Raw genomic sequence first — 17094 nt, 5'->3', positions numbered from 1 at the left:
AGATAGACAGACGGACAGACAGACAGATAGATAGATAGGTGGATGGATGGAGGACGGATGGATGGATAGATGAAAATGTAGGTAAACAAAATATTAAATATAAACGGGCTAGTCACAAAAGTGATAAGATGTTAATAAAAAAAATTTATTGTATAATACTTGTATATCTATGTTTTCTCATATACAATTTGCCATTATATAAATATATAAAAGTAAAATATCTTTATAAATCAAATAAAAGAAAGACATATTCCAGACATTCTTTGAAAGAAATCAAATGGAAATAACACATCCAAAATGATACTTCATAATACTGATTTATTCCAGTATTTGATAAGTTTAATTATTGATTACCTTTTGGATGCATTTGCACAGAATAGCCTTGTAAATCCGACATGACTGAAAATCAATGGGCTATATCACAACATATGACTGTTCTACAGTACATGTCTAATCAGTTTATAGATGGACTTGTCGATTTGAAAAAGTCGGGAAACATTACATCATATCTCCATTACACACTATCAGCATTTAAAATGGTGCAGTTAACAAGAGACAATAAATATGTTAGATGTGAAAAATTATGTGAATGTTGCTGCAATTCAATGGATTATTTCATGTTAGAAAATGGTCCAGAGAACATTTCAAGAAGCAGTCATTCTGGATTAATGAATCAATAAAAACCTGAATTAAAGCTCACTTTAGTTTTGGCTGCTACATGTATCTGTACTTAAATCATCCATGATGCAAAGATTATGAATGACCATTTTTACATTTTGGTATTTAGACATGAAACGAGTAAATATTGATAGCTTGCTAAGAAAAGGCAAGGCACCCCTACCCCTTTAACCCTGAATTAATTGGGACAGTCAAAACCGTCACCTTATTATTTGGGCATTATTGGCAAAATGAAAGAACATGTGACATTTGAAATAAATAGTCTCCTATTCTCATGATTCGAGCCCAGCCATGTCAGCAGCACCTCAGTCCGCTGGTACCCGGCCTGGCCCGGCTGATGTTCTTTAGCTTCCCGTACTAATGATAATCCCAAATTTTGTCTCAAAATCACAACAATAATTTCAACAATAGCTTACGCATGGTCCGTATATGCCTTGCTGAGTATTATCACACGAGCCTCCTTGGTAGGATAGTATATTTTGGTCATTTTTTTATGCTAAAACCTTTAAAATAAAGTCAATCATCGACGAAATCATACACTGAAGTTATCAACTGAATATCTCTAAAATAAATTCAGTTTTAAAGGTCACCTGATATCTAAAACCATTGCTTTTTCAAATCACATGACTTGAAGCCGGTATTCTGTTCTGTTGTGTTATTTGACCCATATATTAAGTCAAATTTGTCTAGATGACATGCCAGATATATTTCAAACATCCTATTATATACGATGCATGTGACATTGACTATATTGATTTTCAATGATTCAAATCTTTTTCAGATTTATCATGAATTATGTATAAAATGGATAACATAATTGTGGATTTCCTTGTTATCTTACAAACATACAGTAACATAACCGGCGTGTTGGCTTACTTGGCAGAGCGTCCGTCTCACAACCAGGAGGTTGGGAGTTTAAACCCAGGCCGCGTCAGACCAAAAGACGTTAAAAGATGGAAATTGCTGCTACCCTGTTTGGCGTTCAACGATTAAAGGGATAGAGCCTCGTCGATCTGGCGCTGCACAGCGGCTGCCAGGCCCACAATAGGGAAAAGCAAATCTTCGGAGTATTTCATTTCATATCTATTTTTCATAATAAAATATGGATTTTCATTTTCATTTCAACATACAAACATAACATAAGCCCAAATTGCAATAATATCCATAATATCATTTGGGGGCAAGAATATTACTTGACTTCTTATCATTGAATTTTTCTTTAAAAAAATAATTTGAGTAAATGGCACCTTTTCTCTACAGATTCAGTATTCAGCATTTCTAAAGCAGTTACAACAAATGATTATGTATAGAATATTCAGGCTAAACTTAATAGGTATCACAAATAGTGACCAAAACTGTATTACAAAGGTTATACTCCATTGTCAATAATAAATGTACAGATCTTGGTCAATATTATTACACAAGAACATGAACAGAAAGGATGGTATATGGTAGAGCATCGCCGCCTTATTTCATAGATGGTCATAACACAAAGAAGGAAGGGGCAATATGGCAAATAATGTCCATTCAAGTTTGAAACTTAAAGTAGTATGCATTGTTATCAATTTTCATTTCACAGCCAAATATCTTGTAATAATATTCCGTAATGCCCAAGTGACAGCAATTCTTCTGATGCCAGTTTTAATTTGTTAATGGTTAGAAACTACGTACTTTGGAACAAAACAAACATATACTGAGTATATAAGTTTGCATGGCACTTGTTACATGTACTAAGAATCTAATTGTGAAACAGGGTTTTCAGCTGTATGATATGGCAATTAATTTCATCAATAAGTGGGAGCAATAAGCCATCTAATAAAACTACATACACATACATTTTCACATTACCCTCAATACATTGGACATACATTATACAAATATTGCATACATGATGATATTGCATTTTACTTCTTGGGTAGCGATAAAATCAAATTCTAAATCAATGCTACAAATATTACAAAATCTAAGGCACATCACCCTCCTAGTTTGGTGTATTTCCACAAGGTCAACACTTTGAGTTGATTTTTTTTTTCATTATTTAAATACTTTAACATATGTTACATAATTTCAATTCATTAGAACTGATATTAATGCCCTCTTACTCCTCGGCTGCTATATTCAGCTTCACAATATACATTCACAATAGTTTGAAAATATGACAAGAATGTCAGTTTTAGTACTGGGAATGTTAAGTTCCAACAACTCTTTCAATTCCATGAACATACAAGGAAACGGTAAGATACTAGTAGTATTTTCAATTGCATATGAGGCCATACAAACACAGTGTATGCATACTGGCCTAGTCGTGTTTAATTTATGATCCCATGAAACACGTGCTGGTACTTGCGCAGTCAATGCCCCAAGGTGGTCATGATCTATCAATATAAAATTACTGTTCTTGAGAGTTTGATTTGGCAAGATTTTATGCATGAAGTATAAATCCCCCATGAAATGCATGTTATATGGAGAATGTCAGATTTGCTCAAGTGATCATTCTTTCTAAACCTCTGAATAAAAAAATATCAGAATCCTATTTAGTTCTTTGTATTCTATTCAATCGTAAATACACAGCTGAGAATACCACAAGGCTATACATGTATATACACTGTACCACATGGATAAACCTGATCAGAAACACTTGACATGTATTTTTGAGTTGTGTAGGCATTTAAAAATCCAGGTTATACCGACAGTAATTTGAAGAGAAAACTTACATAATAGTGTTCTTTCCATGTTTACATCAAATGGAAAGGAAAAGATATGACTAGATGTACATGTAAATGGGTAATACTCAATGTGCACAATACAAGCCAAATACAAGCATTTTATAGATGGAGAACAAACGATAATAAAGAGGAAAATCTTTTAAAAATAAAGTGAAAATATCAGAAAGTTTTGAATTATAATGTCATGTAATTATGATCGTCAGGAGTTTTCAAGAAAATCAATAAGATCGTTTCCATATTTGGATTTAAGCACATATTCAGTCTAAACTTGTTTCAACAGCCTCAGAATTGGCGCCCACTGAAACTTAATTGAAATGGCTCAAAATGTAGGATAGATGGGTTCTATCATTTTAAAACATTTATTTCTTTTGGGGGTGGTGTATGATTCTCAACTGTTGAATATGTTATTCTCAATCCTTTCTGAACATGTTTGGAGGTAAGAGGTAGACCCGGATAGTTAACACAGTTTTTCAAAATGAATGAAATCCAAAGTTATGAGATCGGAATACGAGTAAAAAAGAACTTTTCCGAATCTTGAAAATTCAAATTTTAGAATTTTTCCCATTTCCATTTGACATTTATTCGATGAGGACACAAAGCTAGAAATTTCAAAATGCCCTAAAAGTTTCAAATTGGCTTCAAGTCGCAGCTGATGATGACGTCATTACGATTTGAAATTGAATTTGCTTTTATTCCTACATTGAGGCTCGAACTACATTAAATTTTGATTTCAGTAGTCCTACGACTATTCTGACCACGGATCGCTAAGATTTTATTGGTGGAAAGTTCATGTCAAATGTTATTATGATTTCTTTGAAAATCGGATTGCAATGAATCGCATAGTGTGAGCCGGGCTTAAATGAGGCAGGCATCCTACAACTAAGCCACTCTGGTCACGTTTACTGATTTTTTTGGAATGTGTTGGTAGGAAAGTATTGAGACTGGATAAGACTGTACCGACCCACTAATGCCAATACATAAAGAGATGTTGAGGTATATAGCTATCCCTTAACTCAGCCAACGACGAGTTGTACATACACACTTGCCTTGTTACATGTACTTCCCCCATGACCTGCGTATTTGTTTCATTAGATTGAATAGCACACAGCTTGATGATAGTAAGCATATACGTTAAGAATAGTGAGCTCTAATGGTACTCCTCTTTGGGACTTCTGAAGCTTTGCATGAAACACCTGAGTAAAAATTGATCACAAACTTTGAGTTTTCAACGGTGCATCCTGATACTCTCCCTCAATACCTGGTTGCCCTACTCCTTGCTAGCACCTCCTTGGTTTGTTCAGCGTTTCTCCTCTTAGCCTCGTAATCCCTCAGCCACTGGTCACAAATAGCTTTCAGTTTAACCCCTGATGCCTCGGCTTGTTCTGCTGCCATGGCGATGCGTCTGACATCATCCTCCCTCTCTCCCTTCACTGCCAATAAGTAGGCCTGCCTCAGTCGTCCAATCAAAATGTATGCATTGATCTGTCACAAACATAAGAGTAGTGAATGAATTGCATATTCTATTCTGAATAACTATCTCATATCTTGAAACAATTTTCACTGTTCAGCTAGTCTGCAAACATATACAGTAAAAATTGTTTCATAAGAATTTCATATAGTTCTAAAAGACTTCAGGATATTTTAAATTGCACAATTCAAATGCAATTTTTCATTCATGCTTTATGATATTGGCTAAAACTAAATGGTGATCTACATGTATGTACATCATTTTATTATAAATAGTAATGCTACCCCAAAAAATGAACAATTCCATTCAGATCATGGGAAATACATTCTCATACAAATAGATTCTCACTTAGCACAAAATACTTAGGCTTTTCTAAAATCAAATATGAACAACTTTATGAAGAGAATTCCCCTGAAATTAGCATTACAACTCACCTTGCTTGTATCCCCTTGCATTAGCTTGATCAACTCCTCTGCACCTTTGACCTGCGTCTTGTCTCCAACGAGCGCCCTCACACTGGCATCAAGGATCTCATCACATGACTCCTTGCTAGCCAATCCAGTGTCCTTATGACACTTGAGAAGCAATTTGACCTCGTTGAACTTCTTGAGGAGACTGAGACGACGTCCTGCCCGACTGTAGATCTTAGTCTCGGCAAGTCGGAAGTCCTATTGAAGAAAGAAATTTTCTTTGACATTTCCAAGCAGAAAAAGTAAATATGTATAATTTGTCAATATTTGCATCGAGCAAAGCAGGGATAACCTGAGCTAGATTCCTATATCTGCAGGATAACAATTTATGTTTAAAAAAAAAAGATTATTTATTTTACAAAGAAATTTACTAGTTCCCTGACCTCTCAAAACTCTCTAACCTTTATGTCTCCTGATTAATAGGAACTTCAGTATAATACAATTATACTTTTAATAATTGTACAGGATACCTAGCATACAACTGGATGAAAATAATAGAATCACCTAAAGACGAATCAAATTTGTCACATACTTAGCATAAATTTACATAAAATCAACATAGGAAAGAAGACTGTACCTGAATGATTTTAAACGCCAGTTGGAACCCTTCTTGTATTGTTGTACCAGCTAACAGAACCTGAAAATTAAATAACATGATGTTTCTTACACGAGCAAAGATAGAAAGCAAATGGAGAACAGATGAATAACTAAAATGGTTTCTAAAATGCACACAGTTGAAATTATGTCTACACCATTGCCAGACAAAGAATACTACACACCAACTTCTGAAGTTTTCAAACATCAATTAAGTAATTGGTTCTGATTGGCAGATAAGCACTTAAACGACGGCCAATGACAACTAAAAAGTGATAAAAACCTTTAAGAAATGAAGTCGTGTTTATATCTTACCTTGTGAACGACATCTGCTTTCTCCATGCTGTTGCCAAACAGTGTGGGTAGCCCTGATAACTGCACCCCACCCCCAACCACTGACTGCTTTCTAGTCAGACCAGCTTGTTGAGTTGAGGAGGTCTGAGTGGGAGATATGGGTGGAACCAGACTGTTCTTTCCAAGATGACGATGGAGGAATGTAGTGACTTCTATCTGCAGGCTGATCGTATTTAGATGCCTGTGGAAATAAAGACATATACTTCACGTTTTATACAAAGAATGGCAAAGACAAAAAACCCACGATCACACATATGCTCATCATCATCATGTAATGCTTATTCATAATAATTTTTAAAATTTTCTTTCACCTTTTATTATTCATCACCTTCACTGGCCACATTTAATAATAATAATAATAGCTGGATTTATATAGAGTGTTTTGTCTGAGGATACAAAGCGCTTGCTATTATTATCCAGGCTTTAGCTCGAGCTACCATTACCGGCGCACAGTGCATTCAAGGAATTTATCTTGCTGGGTTCCCATTCACATCACCTGGGTTGAGTGCAGCACAGTGTGAATAAATTTCTTGCTGAAGGAAAACACACCATGGCTTGGATTCGAACCCACAACCCTCTGTTTGAAAGGCGAGAGTCAGAACCACAAGACCATGACACACCCATTTAGTAGAAGCCTATAGTTTTTTATTCTTAAATACATGTACCGGTAAATGTCTATATAAGTGATGCCATTTTCTGTTTTAAAAATACAAAACCTAACAGAGTGAGAGTATGATTTCATAATCTAATATTGGTAACAAATTAAATAATGATAAATAAATAACCAAAATGAATAAATACATTAAACAGACCAATCTCTAAAATGCCTTCAGGTATGAAGAGACCAACAAAAACACATAGTTAATTACAAAGTGAATTTGAATTATCAACCCTTACTTAGTAAGTTCTGACGGAGTAAGAGTGAGTCTGATATTAGTCTCTGCTGTGGCTCCACCCCACCCTCTTGATGATGGGCTACCAGGGGAAGGGCGGGGCACGCTTCCCCACTGTTTATCATCCATCACAGCAGTCATGTGATCTTTAGCCCTGTTCACATGATGAAGACGCTCAAAGAGGTCCGAATATGAGGTAGCTCTGGTCTGGAAGAACTTGATACATGTCATGGCTGCTCGTACAAAGTCCTAAGGGTGTGGATTAACAACAGAGGAAAAAATTATTTTTATTTAAAAGTGCTACATGTATATAAAAATGTACTGGAGAGCCCATACTATACAAAGTTGAACGCCTCTGCCAGTCTCACCTGCATTATGGGATTCAATGTAGCAGCAGTGCTTACTTTGGAAATAATGATCATAATAATCATAATCATCATCGACTCAGGGGTGTGAGAGTTCAGATTTTTATCTGATTTCAGATTTTTTTCGTTTTGATTTTCAGCTTAATTTCAGCTTATTTTTGGCTTTCCTCTGTACAAAAAGTATGGGAGCTCTTTCTATTTCAGACCTTTTCTACAAGTTTCAGCTTTTTTCAGATCTTTTTATTTGTGACCACTCACACCCCTGCATCGTCATCACCACCATTACCATCACCCTCATCATCATCGTCATCACCATCATCTTCATCACCATCTTCTTCATCACCATCATCATCATCATCATCATCACCATCATCACCACCATCATCACCACCATCATCACCATCATCATCATCACCATCATCATCATCATCACCATCATCATCACCAGCATCACCATCATCATCATTCCCAACATTCCCTTCATTATTGATCATCACCATTAGCAGCAGCAGAACTAGTAAGCTAGTAATTACTCAGACATGAACTTATGTTTGCCTTTATAAGTCTTCCATTAAGACAATCTTAATTCAAGCTATCTAGTTACTTGCCTTCATGAAGAGCTGCATCTGATAGAGGATGTGGCTCCAGCCTAGACGGTTGACATGACGACAGGATGCTGTCAGGTAAGGGTGCCATTTAACTAACGAGGGATCTACTCTCAGCATGCCTTCCTGCAGTTGCCCAAACTGTCCTTCTTTTATGCTTGGCACCAACAAACCCTCTAGGAATACCTCATTAGAACATTGCTGAAAGGATATATACAAGATTCATTGTATTCTGAATGCTACAAAGCAATATAAATGTGCTTACATATTTGAAATATAATCTAATTTAGAGATGACCCAGCAGTGTGCCTCCCATGAACAAGATCTGGCAAATCCAACGATGTGTTACATCCTGCTCCCAACTCTTAATATAATACTAACTTGATATTGAGACACATGTAACTTGAAACATCCCCCCCCCCCCATCCGCTCATTTCTTGTTTTAATTCTGAAGGAGAGGACAAATCTTAACAGTATTATCTCACAAAGAGATGCAATTCATATCACACATTACCAACATACATTAAAAAAAAATAATTTGAGATTGATTTGAATCAACCCAACTATAACCCTGTATATGGAAAGGCCCTAATGTAATAACAATCCTTGATTTCAAATTAGGTGTTGTATTGGTGTAAAACAAACACCAACTAGGGCACTAGATATACATGTATGAAGTTCATCTGCTGGATCTATATCTCTACACTACCATAAATACCCAAATACTTGAAAATACCAAATTTTAACTATAATACTTCACATTTGAATTGTTCAAATATCCCCTTCCTGGATTTGGCAAATTTCAGTCAAGAGATGGGGAAATGATGACTTTTTCAGGCGAGGAGAGCAAAAATTATCCAGAAAAAATTGCACAACATTTATTGGTTGTGAAACTTAATTCCACTGAATTAAGGACATCTGTAAATAGATAAAGACACTGCATGTATCATACTCTCCACGAAGAATGATGCCTAACGATCTTTAAACTTCAATGCTAACATCTCACACTATTCATATATTGAAAGAAGGAGTTATATGATTTTGATACCTCTTGGAGAATATAGATAACAGCCTTTGGGAACATCCCATGTCTCTTATAGAACTGAATAGCCGTTAGGTGTGAACTGTATGTCTCAATGTAGTATACACATTCTTTAAGAGCACGATTCTCTGTCAACTTATCTGACTCTGGTACAATCTGTAAAAAGGAAAGGAAAAGGAGCAAAAAAATGCAATGTTTGACCACTAAATCAAGTAGAAATCTACTAAGAATATTTAATATATTCCACCAAAGATGTTCTTGGAACCATACATTATGTGTACCGATATAAAAAAATGTAAGTTACACCCTGCTTGTTCAGAATGTAGTAAAGGAAATATACACATTCTGGTTCCATATTTCATGCACTGGCAAATAAATTGCACAAAATCTTTTGAATTGACTGCAATAAAATATAACTAGACAGATCAGAGTGAGTTGTGGCCAGTTATATGAAGAGCTCTATAACAATTTTTGCCAAGGATTCCTTAAGAGTTACTTGAAGACATAGTTGATTATATTTGTAGTATCATCTCACTTATGGGAGAAGGCATATTAGGATTTTACAAATGTTAATACATTGAAGCAATGGAGAAATAATGTATGTTCTCTGATTTTCATTTGGAAAGTATACAGTTCGGGATCATTACCTTGTACGGCTGTGAGATAAAGTCCTTTATAGAACTAGCAGACAGTGTCAAGATGTCTTGAACCTACAAAACACAAATAAGGGTAACATGATACACATTTGAAATTCAAGGCAGAGTGAAAAAAAAAGAAAAAAGACTGCTAGAATACTTTTAGTTGGGAGGATTTCTTTGAAATAAAAAATCATACAATCTGGAAAAGATACAAATATTTGCTTACTCTTTTTGCTATCAAGTTTCATAATGAAAAATTATTGACTCATACCTTCCAATCACCTGTCAAAAACTACATCCAAATTGATTTAGGTATTGAAATGAATACAAGAACTACACTTACAATATTCCATAAACTGAGCAATGGATTACCTTAATCGTTTGACCAGCTGAGGATTCCAAAATCTTGATGATTTCCTGTAACAGTTTATTGGGTCCCTGAGTTTGGTTCCTATCTGTAGGGGTCTAATAACACAACACAAAGTAAATTTGAAAAAAATAATAATTACACATCTCAAATTGGCAAGGTATACTCTAAATACATAATTTGGGGATAACTGATAACTTGTTGTGTTACATTTAATAGTCAGTGATTATTACTGGGGAATCATAATGACATTATGCTCAACATGAGTTTTTCATGACATATGCATTTGTTGTTATTTTTTTAGTGGATATATGAATTTCAATGTTATTAATCAAATACATTGAACCTTTTAAAAAGTGCAGGATGTTATCAGAACATAAGTACTGTAATTGGTATGATAACAGAGTATGAAAAACGATATGAGTATCTTCTGTTTGGTACCATATATCATATTTTAAATCATTTTAATGACTATGTTTATGATGGTGGTAATGATGATGAGAAGTAAGCAGATGATGATGATGATGATGATAATAATGATTATGATGATGATGACGATGACAATGATGTTGATGGTAATGATGATGATGATGGTGATGATGATGACAATTATGATGAAGATAAGGATAGTGATATAAATTAATCCAATTTAATACAGCACTTACTACATATTAAAGTGATATCCAAATAGCTTTACAAATACTACATTCAAGTGATACCAGGCTATAATTTACCTCCCACTGATTAAGTGCATCATAAATTTGAAAAATTCCTTGCCTCAGAATATTTTACCTTCAGTATTTTACTGAGTTTCTCCCTGGCTCCTTCATAATCTCCAGCCTGGAGGCAGCTGAGTCCCCAGGCTGCCCACACAGCTCCAGGATCCAGCCCACACTTGGTGGAGACCTCCATGGCAAGGGACAAACGCTCTGACAGGACAAGCTTGTCTCGGATACGTCTGGGGGGTGACATCAATGAAAAATTGAAATATGATCCGCATAAACCAATATATCAATATGATTAATGATGAATAAATTTCAATAAAGTGCACATTCATACCTTGCAGTATCTATCCATAATTTCCAGACATCTCCATTTAAATAAAACTAATAAACTCAAGATGAACTTTGACACCCAATCAGGATATGTAGTAATTGAAGATTCTTTATTGATATTGACCCCTACCCCTTCCACCCCCAAAACAAAACAAAAACAAACAATACAAGAGGAATAAAGAAAAAAGAACAACAATAAAGTTAAAAGTATGAATAGATTTATAAACAAACCAATATATCAATATGATTAATGATGAATAAATTTCAATAAAATGCACATTCATACCTTGCAGTATCTATCTGTGTGAGTTGTTGAATACTTGGTATATCCGTGCAGTTACTTGAAACAAACATATTAAGAAGATCCACATGACCAAGATAGGTATCACACAGCTCTAGGCTAGCACTGTCTCCTGAACCTAAGAACTTCAGCTTGCTGTTCAGCAATAAAGTACGCATCATGCTGGAGTAAAAAAGAATCAGACATGGTCAAAGTCATATGAAGGAATGTAGTCTTTTCCTATGTGTAAAGCACTACACTGGAAATGAAATGAAACAATTAAGGTGCCTACATACATATGGTCAGGGTAACTATGTCCCCAATCATACTAAACTACTTGCAGAACAACTGCATAATAACTGTTATGGTAATTGTTTTGCTAACCAGAATGGCCATTCATTTAGTGTGGACATTCTTTATTTGAATAGTACACATAAACAAGCCATTTTCACTTTTTTATTTATAAATCATTAAAGCTAACCAAGACTGTATTTAGTGTGCAAGCATCTACTCTGTGGCAAACTCTTTATAATGACCAATTCTAAACCATGGACGGATCCATACACTTTACATCATTCACCCGAACCAGCATTAACCAAATCACTTTTAATATAGAAAGCCTACAAAGTAATCTAGCCAAATCTACACCACTCTAAAGCTGGAAAACTACAAAATACTCATTTTGGCTCGGTTTCAGACTTTTGGGGTGCAACCTACTGTACTATTATAGTATCAAGACCAACAAGTGCCATAACTCCAAACAATCATTTCTTGTTCAGTAATGCTTTAGCAACAATGCTTGGTACTATTCAATTGTCCTGGAATAAAGTTCAAAGGTTTTCCCCTCTGTTTTAGATAACTTTACAAAAATTGTCTTTTATCTACAACATTTTCTGCACCACCTCCACCCTTTCTTTCAACAGGATATTCTTGATTTAAAAAAAATGACAGAACATTAACATTTGTAGAAGAGAATCTTTACCTGAGAACAAGACTATAGTCCACCTCAGTGTTTGGTTCACCTGGTCTGACCGGTCTGAGATACTCAGATAACCTTTGACACAGTAGAAGAATCAGGTGACCACATGCCCCTGGGTCAGAGTGAAGCTCCAAGATGGATAGACATAGGGATGTACTGGGAGCCTGCAAAGAACAAAGACTTTTACTTTAATCTCATTCTGTATACTCCCATCCAAATTAGTATGATAAACACGACATCAAATGGTAGACAGTAGTTTAATTTAAGAATTTTGCAAGATGATCCTTGTGAACATTTCAACTTCAATAGGTTGTCTATATGTGAGGTATGTGGATATGACGTGTAGGCATAGTGGTCTAGTGGTTATGACTTTCGTCTTTCAATCTGAGGGACATGGGTTCCATTATTATTATTATTATAAAGGAGATTGTGACACAGAAATATAACAATAAATTAAATAAAGTGAATCAAATGTAAATAAAACCCATGCCAACTTCCCTACCTTGTACAAAATTGTCCATCAAGTTTGATATTCCTCTAATAATACAGAGTGTACAGTACATACATTCTACTAACATATCTACAAATATCAACCGTTTGTAAGCAAAGTGCAAACCTGTTCATAGTAGAAATCTTCTCTGACCATACTACAGTATTCTTCATCCAATGATAATCTCCAATCAGTGACAGGACCATACTCTGTCAACCCCTCCCCTCCCATACCTAGCTCAGGGGTTGGCTGAGATGGTGTTAAGGATTGTGAGACTGATGGCATGGTCCCCGATCCTCCAGATCCTCTTCCTCCTGTATATAAAAAAGAATCTTTACAGTAATAATAATAATTCTATTTACCCAGGGTAGCACTTTAGCTCTTATGAACTGTTCTCCCAGCGAGCCCTGCATAACATAATGTTATTATTTCACTTCTACATTCATTATGTCGAGCGCCTGTCAAGACGGCAGAAGGTCTCATTTTTAAAGTCTGTGGTATGACTTGGACTGGGATCGAACCCGTGAGTTCCTGTTCTTGAGATGGACGCTGTACCACTGAGCCACCATGTCCAGTCAGTAAGATATGGAAATACGATTCACTTATTTTCATTGACAAAAAACAAGCATATATTATAAACACCCCTCCCCCCCAAAAAAAAAAGGAACCAAAAGGTGTATGACTTGTATACCTAGAACTTTGATTCCTAACTTTCAACAAAATAAAGTGTGAGAAATGAGAAAACGCACTCCTTAATGTTAGACACAGTACTGTCACATACCATGTATGGGTCCCTATAGTTGCACGTTTTGGGATAGCATAATTTTCAACAGTTAAACTTTACATACATTTCAAGGAAAAATTTCAAAATTTTAATTACAGAAAAAATTAAAACAGATTAAGGTATCTACAAACTTGAAATGCAATATCTGGATAAGGTAATAAAACAAATTGAATGGAAATAGTAACAAAACAATACAGATCAGATAATCTAATATGTATTCTTGCATTCAAATGATAAATTGTACTTGTAACTTCTTAAAGGTCAAGTCCACCCCAGGAAAATGCTGACTTGAATAAATAGAGAAAAATCAAACTAGCATACAGTCAGACCGCAGGTCCCTATGCTAATGAGCAAAAAGGCCAGATTCATCCAAATCATCTCGTGGCTGAATCCTCCTCCTTGCAAAATCTCGTGATTCGTGAGATTTTCTTTCTCTAAGAATTTACCTGTTTTAACCTCAAGTTAAATGAAATATTATTGCACCATCAGATAGAGTAAAAGTTACCCTTTCATATTGGTCATTTATTTTGTATACAATATTTTGTTAAATAAGTAAATTTCTGGCCTGAAATTGTGCCTCAAAACTGAGTTTTCTTCCTCTGTTTTCTTTGGCAAATTGTGCAAAACTTTTTATTTTGAGCCTCAATGATATCTATATCACCATAAAGCTGAACTTCTGTACTTTCTCACAATGCCACTCTTGATATGCGGCACCTTTTAATCGGGTCAAGATCACACTTTTCCCACCAAGGTACAAGACGAGATTTCTAAAATTTTGTACTTGCATGAAATCCAGAGTTCTGATTGGCTGGATAAGGTTCACAGAACAACAGGCGCGGGGTATTTGAGGAGATTACCACATGGGAAGTGTGACCTTCCCACGAACCCAAGCACTGGAACCGTTGGAATTTGCCATTGTGTGGTCTTTTTGACCAATCAGAGTGCAGTATACTTGATTTCAAGCTGCTTTATGTACTTGGCAAATGAAAAGTGTGATCTTGACCCGATTAAACCAATTCTTATTTTGAAACCTATATCATTTCAAAGCATACATATTCAGCTTTATCATGATATAAAAATCATTTGGGCTCAAACAAAAATAAAGTGTGAAAATAGCAGCTTTTGTCAGGTGAAAATATTTATTTTGTAGCATATTTTAGATCAAAATTTTAACCTATATTACAAAATCCTTGAATAAATTCAAACACATGACCTGAAAGAATGATTCTTCTTCTTTACAATGGTACCAAATTCATGAAATTCGATGCATAATTAGAGCAGCAATGACCGAATGAAAAGAGGTGTTTTGGTCCGCATCAAGCTCATTAAATATGCAAAACATCTCAAGTCATGAATATCACTTGGATGAAAGAAGCCACTTTCTTGGGACCTGCAGTCTGACTGCATAGTGCTAAAAATTTCATCAAAATCGGATGTAAAATAAGAGAGTTATGACATTTTAAAGTTTCGCTTATTTTTCACAAAACAGTGATATGCACAACTAGGTGAGTCAGTCGATGATGTCCATCACTCACTATTTCTTCTGTTTTTTATTGTTTGAATTACACAATATTTCATTTTTTATAGATTTGACAATAAGGACCAACTTGAATATACCATATAGTATTTAACAATGCTAATTCCACATGTTCAGGGAGGAATTAATCGTTGTATCACTTGACAATGAGGAGAAAATTAGAATATTTCAAATTTCATATAATAAAATACAAAAGAAATAGTGAGTGGATGATGTCATAGTCTTCTCATTTGCATACCAGCCAGGATGTGCATAAAATTGTTTTGTGATGTTAAGCAAAACTTTAAAATGTCATAAATTTTTTATTTTACATCCGATTTTGATGAAATTTTCAGTGTTATGCTTGTTGGATTTTTCTCTTTTTATTCAAATCAAATTTTTGTTGGGGTTGACTTGTCCTTTAATTACCAAAATATTTCCAATGACATGTGACAGCATTAATGCCACGAGCATTAAGAATTAAATTGTATGGATCGATCACTAAATCAAGTGCATTTCATTTTTCATCAGTCTTTGCCATTGAATAATTTTTCTTTACATTTTTTGAAATATAACCTTGCACACTTTTATAAGTATGTTTAAAGCAAAATAAATAGGATAATGAACCTTACCTGACATTTTGCCTTTCATTCTTTGTTCTAGTGCTTGAGGAGTTCCATATGATCTTAAAATTACATGAAATATAATTACAAATTTAATTAAAAAGATCAATCAATCAAATCAGTAGCATAAATTAATAAACAATATCTACAACCAGTTTCTCAGAGGCCTTTCATCTTCTTCTAGCATTTTTTAAATTCTGTTTCATTATTTAGTTTTCAAATCATTAATAATAATAATATTCTGCTTTTATTAAATAAAATCTCTAAGCCCAGATATACTACTACCCTGGACATTGGATCCTGGCTTGGTTGCACACAATGAATGCACTTTATCCACTCCCTGGGGAGCATTCCAACAAGAGTTTCTATAGCCCCATGCCCAAAATAAATCATTACTCATTACTCTGCTATATATAACACAATATTCTAACATTCATACGACATTGACACCCATTTGATAAAACAGAATATCAATAACTCTGTGAAAATAGCCAAGGTAAAAATCACTTTCATTAATTCTTACTACTCATCACATTATTGCTGGAGCCATATTAAGGTGACTCTAACAAAGTCTGAGCCATTTTTTTTCTGCAGGAGCCCTGATTAGCATCGTTTCCATACTAATTCTCCATGTCGGGATATATAAAACAAAGGGAAATGCAGAAAAGGGCTGTGAAAGACACAGCACAGACTAACATGCCAACAAGCTGACACACTAATTCCAGTGCAGTTACACATAAAATAGATTTTAATCAAGGCATTCAAAATAATTTTTTCAAGAAAGAAATGTTTCTTTTTTTCCTGATTCTTTCTTTATTTTTACACTAAATATAAATGATGAGGAAGACCTACCTAGGAGCGATAAAACGTTCATAGCATTGATCACAGATCCTGACAGGCGTATCTCCATATCCATCAACCACCGCACGCAACTGTGAACACTTCCAACATACAACACGTCCACAGCGTCGACAATGATGTCTTCTGTTAAACTGTTCAAGATATGAATAGATACAATCTATTTTAAAATCAATAGATATCTATTTTGTTTGGTAAGATAACACCGTGATATTAGCCAACGTATTTACAGTAATTATTTTACTAACATAATTACTCAATATTTATATATGTATGAATTAATTGATTTTATCAATTCTTTTTCCTAAT

At 34.8% G+C, this 17094-nt stretch overlaps 1 protein-coding gene across 4 annotated transcripts in view; it reads right to left on the bottom strand.

The window, feature by feature from the left end:
* Window positions 1-124: 124 nt before the first annotated feature.
* Window positions 125-17094, bottom strand: part of LOC129265385 (zinc finger FYVE domain-containing protein 26-like) — a 59632-nt gene continuing 42662 nt past the window's right edge. For all 4 annotated transcript variants that reach the window (XM_064102236.1, XM_064102234.1, XM_064102237.1 and 1 more), the window contains 15 exons: window positions 16780-16919; window positions 15937-15989; window positions 13131-13318; window positions 12518-12678; window positions 11542-11718; window positions 10993-11158; window positions 10206-10298; window positions 9843-9905; window positions 9202-9351; window positions 8157-8354; window positions 7188-7432; window positions 6252-6471; window positions 5920-5979; window positions 5307-5540; window positions 125-4886 (listed from right to left, as the gene is read on the bottom strand). In XM_064102236.1, the coding sequence (XP_063958306.1) occupies window positions 4656-4886; window positions 5307-5540; window positions 5920-5979; window positions 6252-6471; window positions 7188-7432; window positions 8157-8354; window positions 9202-9351; window positions 9843-9905; window positions 10206-10298; window positions 10993-11158; window positions 11542-11718; window positions 12518-12678; window positions 13131-13318; window positions 15937-15989; window positions 16780-16919 (2379 nt within the window). In that variant the 3' untranslated portion in view covers window positions 125-4655. The remainder of the gene's footprint in view (window positions 4887-5306; window positions 5541-5919; window positions 5980-6251; window positions 6472-7187; window positions 7433-8156; window positions 8355-9201; window positions 9352-9842; window positions 9906-10205; window positions 10299-10992; window positions 11159-11541; window positions 11719-12517; window positions 12679-13130; window positions 13319-15936; window positions 15990-16779; window positions 16920-17094) is intronic.

The sequence above is a fragment of the Lytechinus pictus genome, chromosome 7 (assembly GCF_037042905.1).
Source record: "Lytechinus pictus isolate F3 Inbred chromosome 7, Lp3.0, whole genome shotgun sequence".
NCBI lineage: Eukaryota > Metazoa > Echinodermata > Echinoidea > Temnopleuroida > Toxopneustidae > Lytechinus > Lytechinus pictus.
Note: the sequence above shows the minus strand (reverse complement) of the source record. Positions and strands in the feature narration are given on the sequence as shown.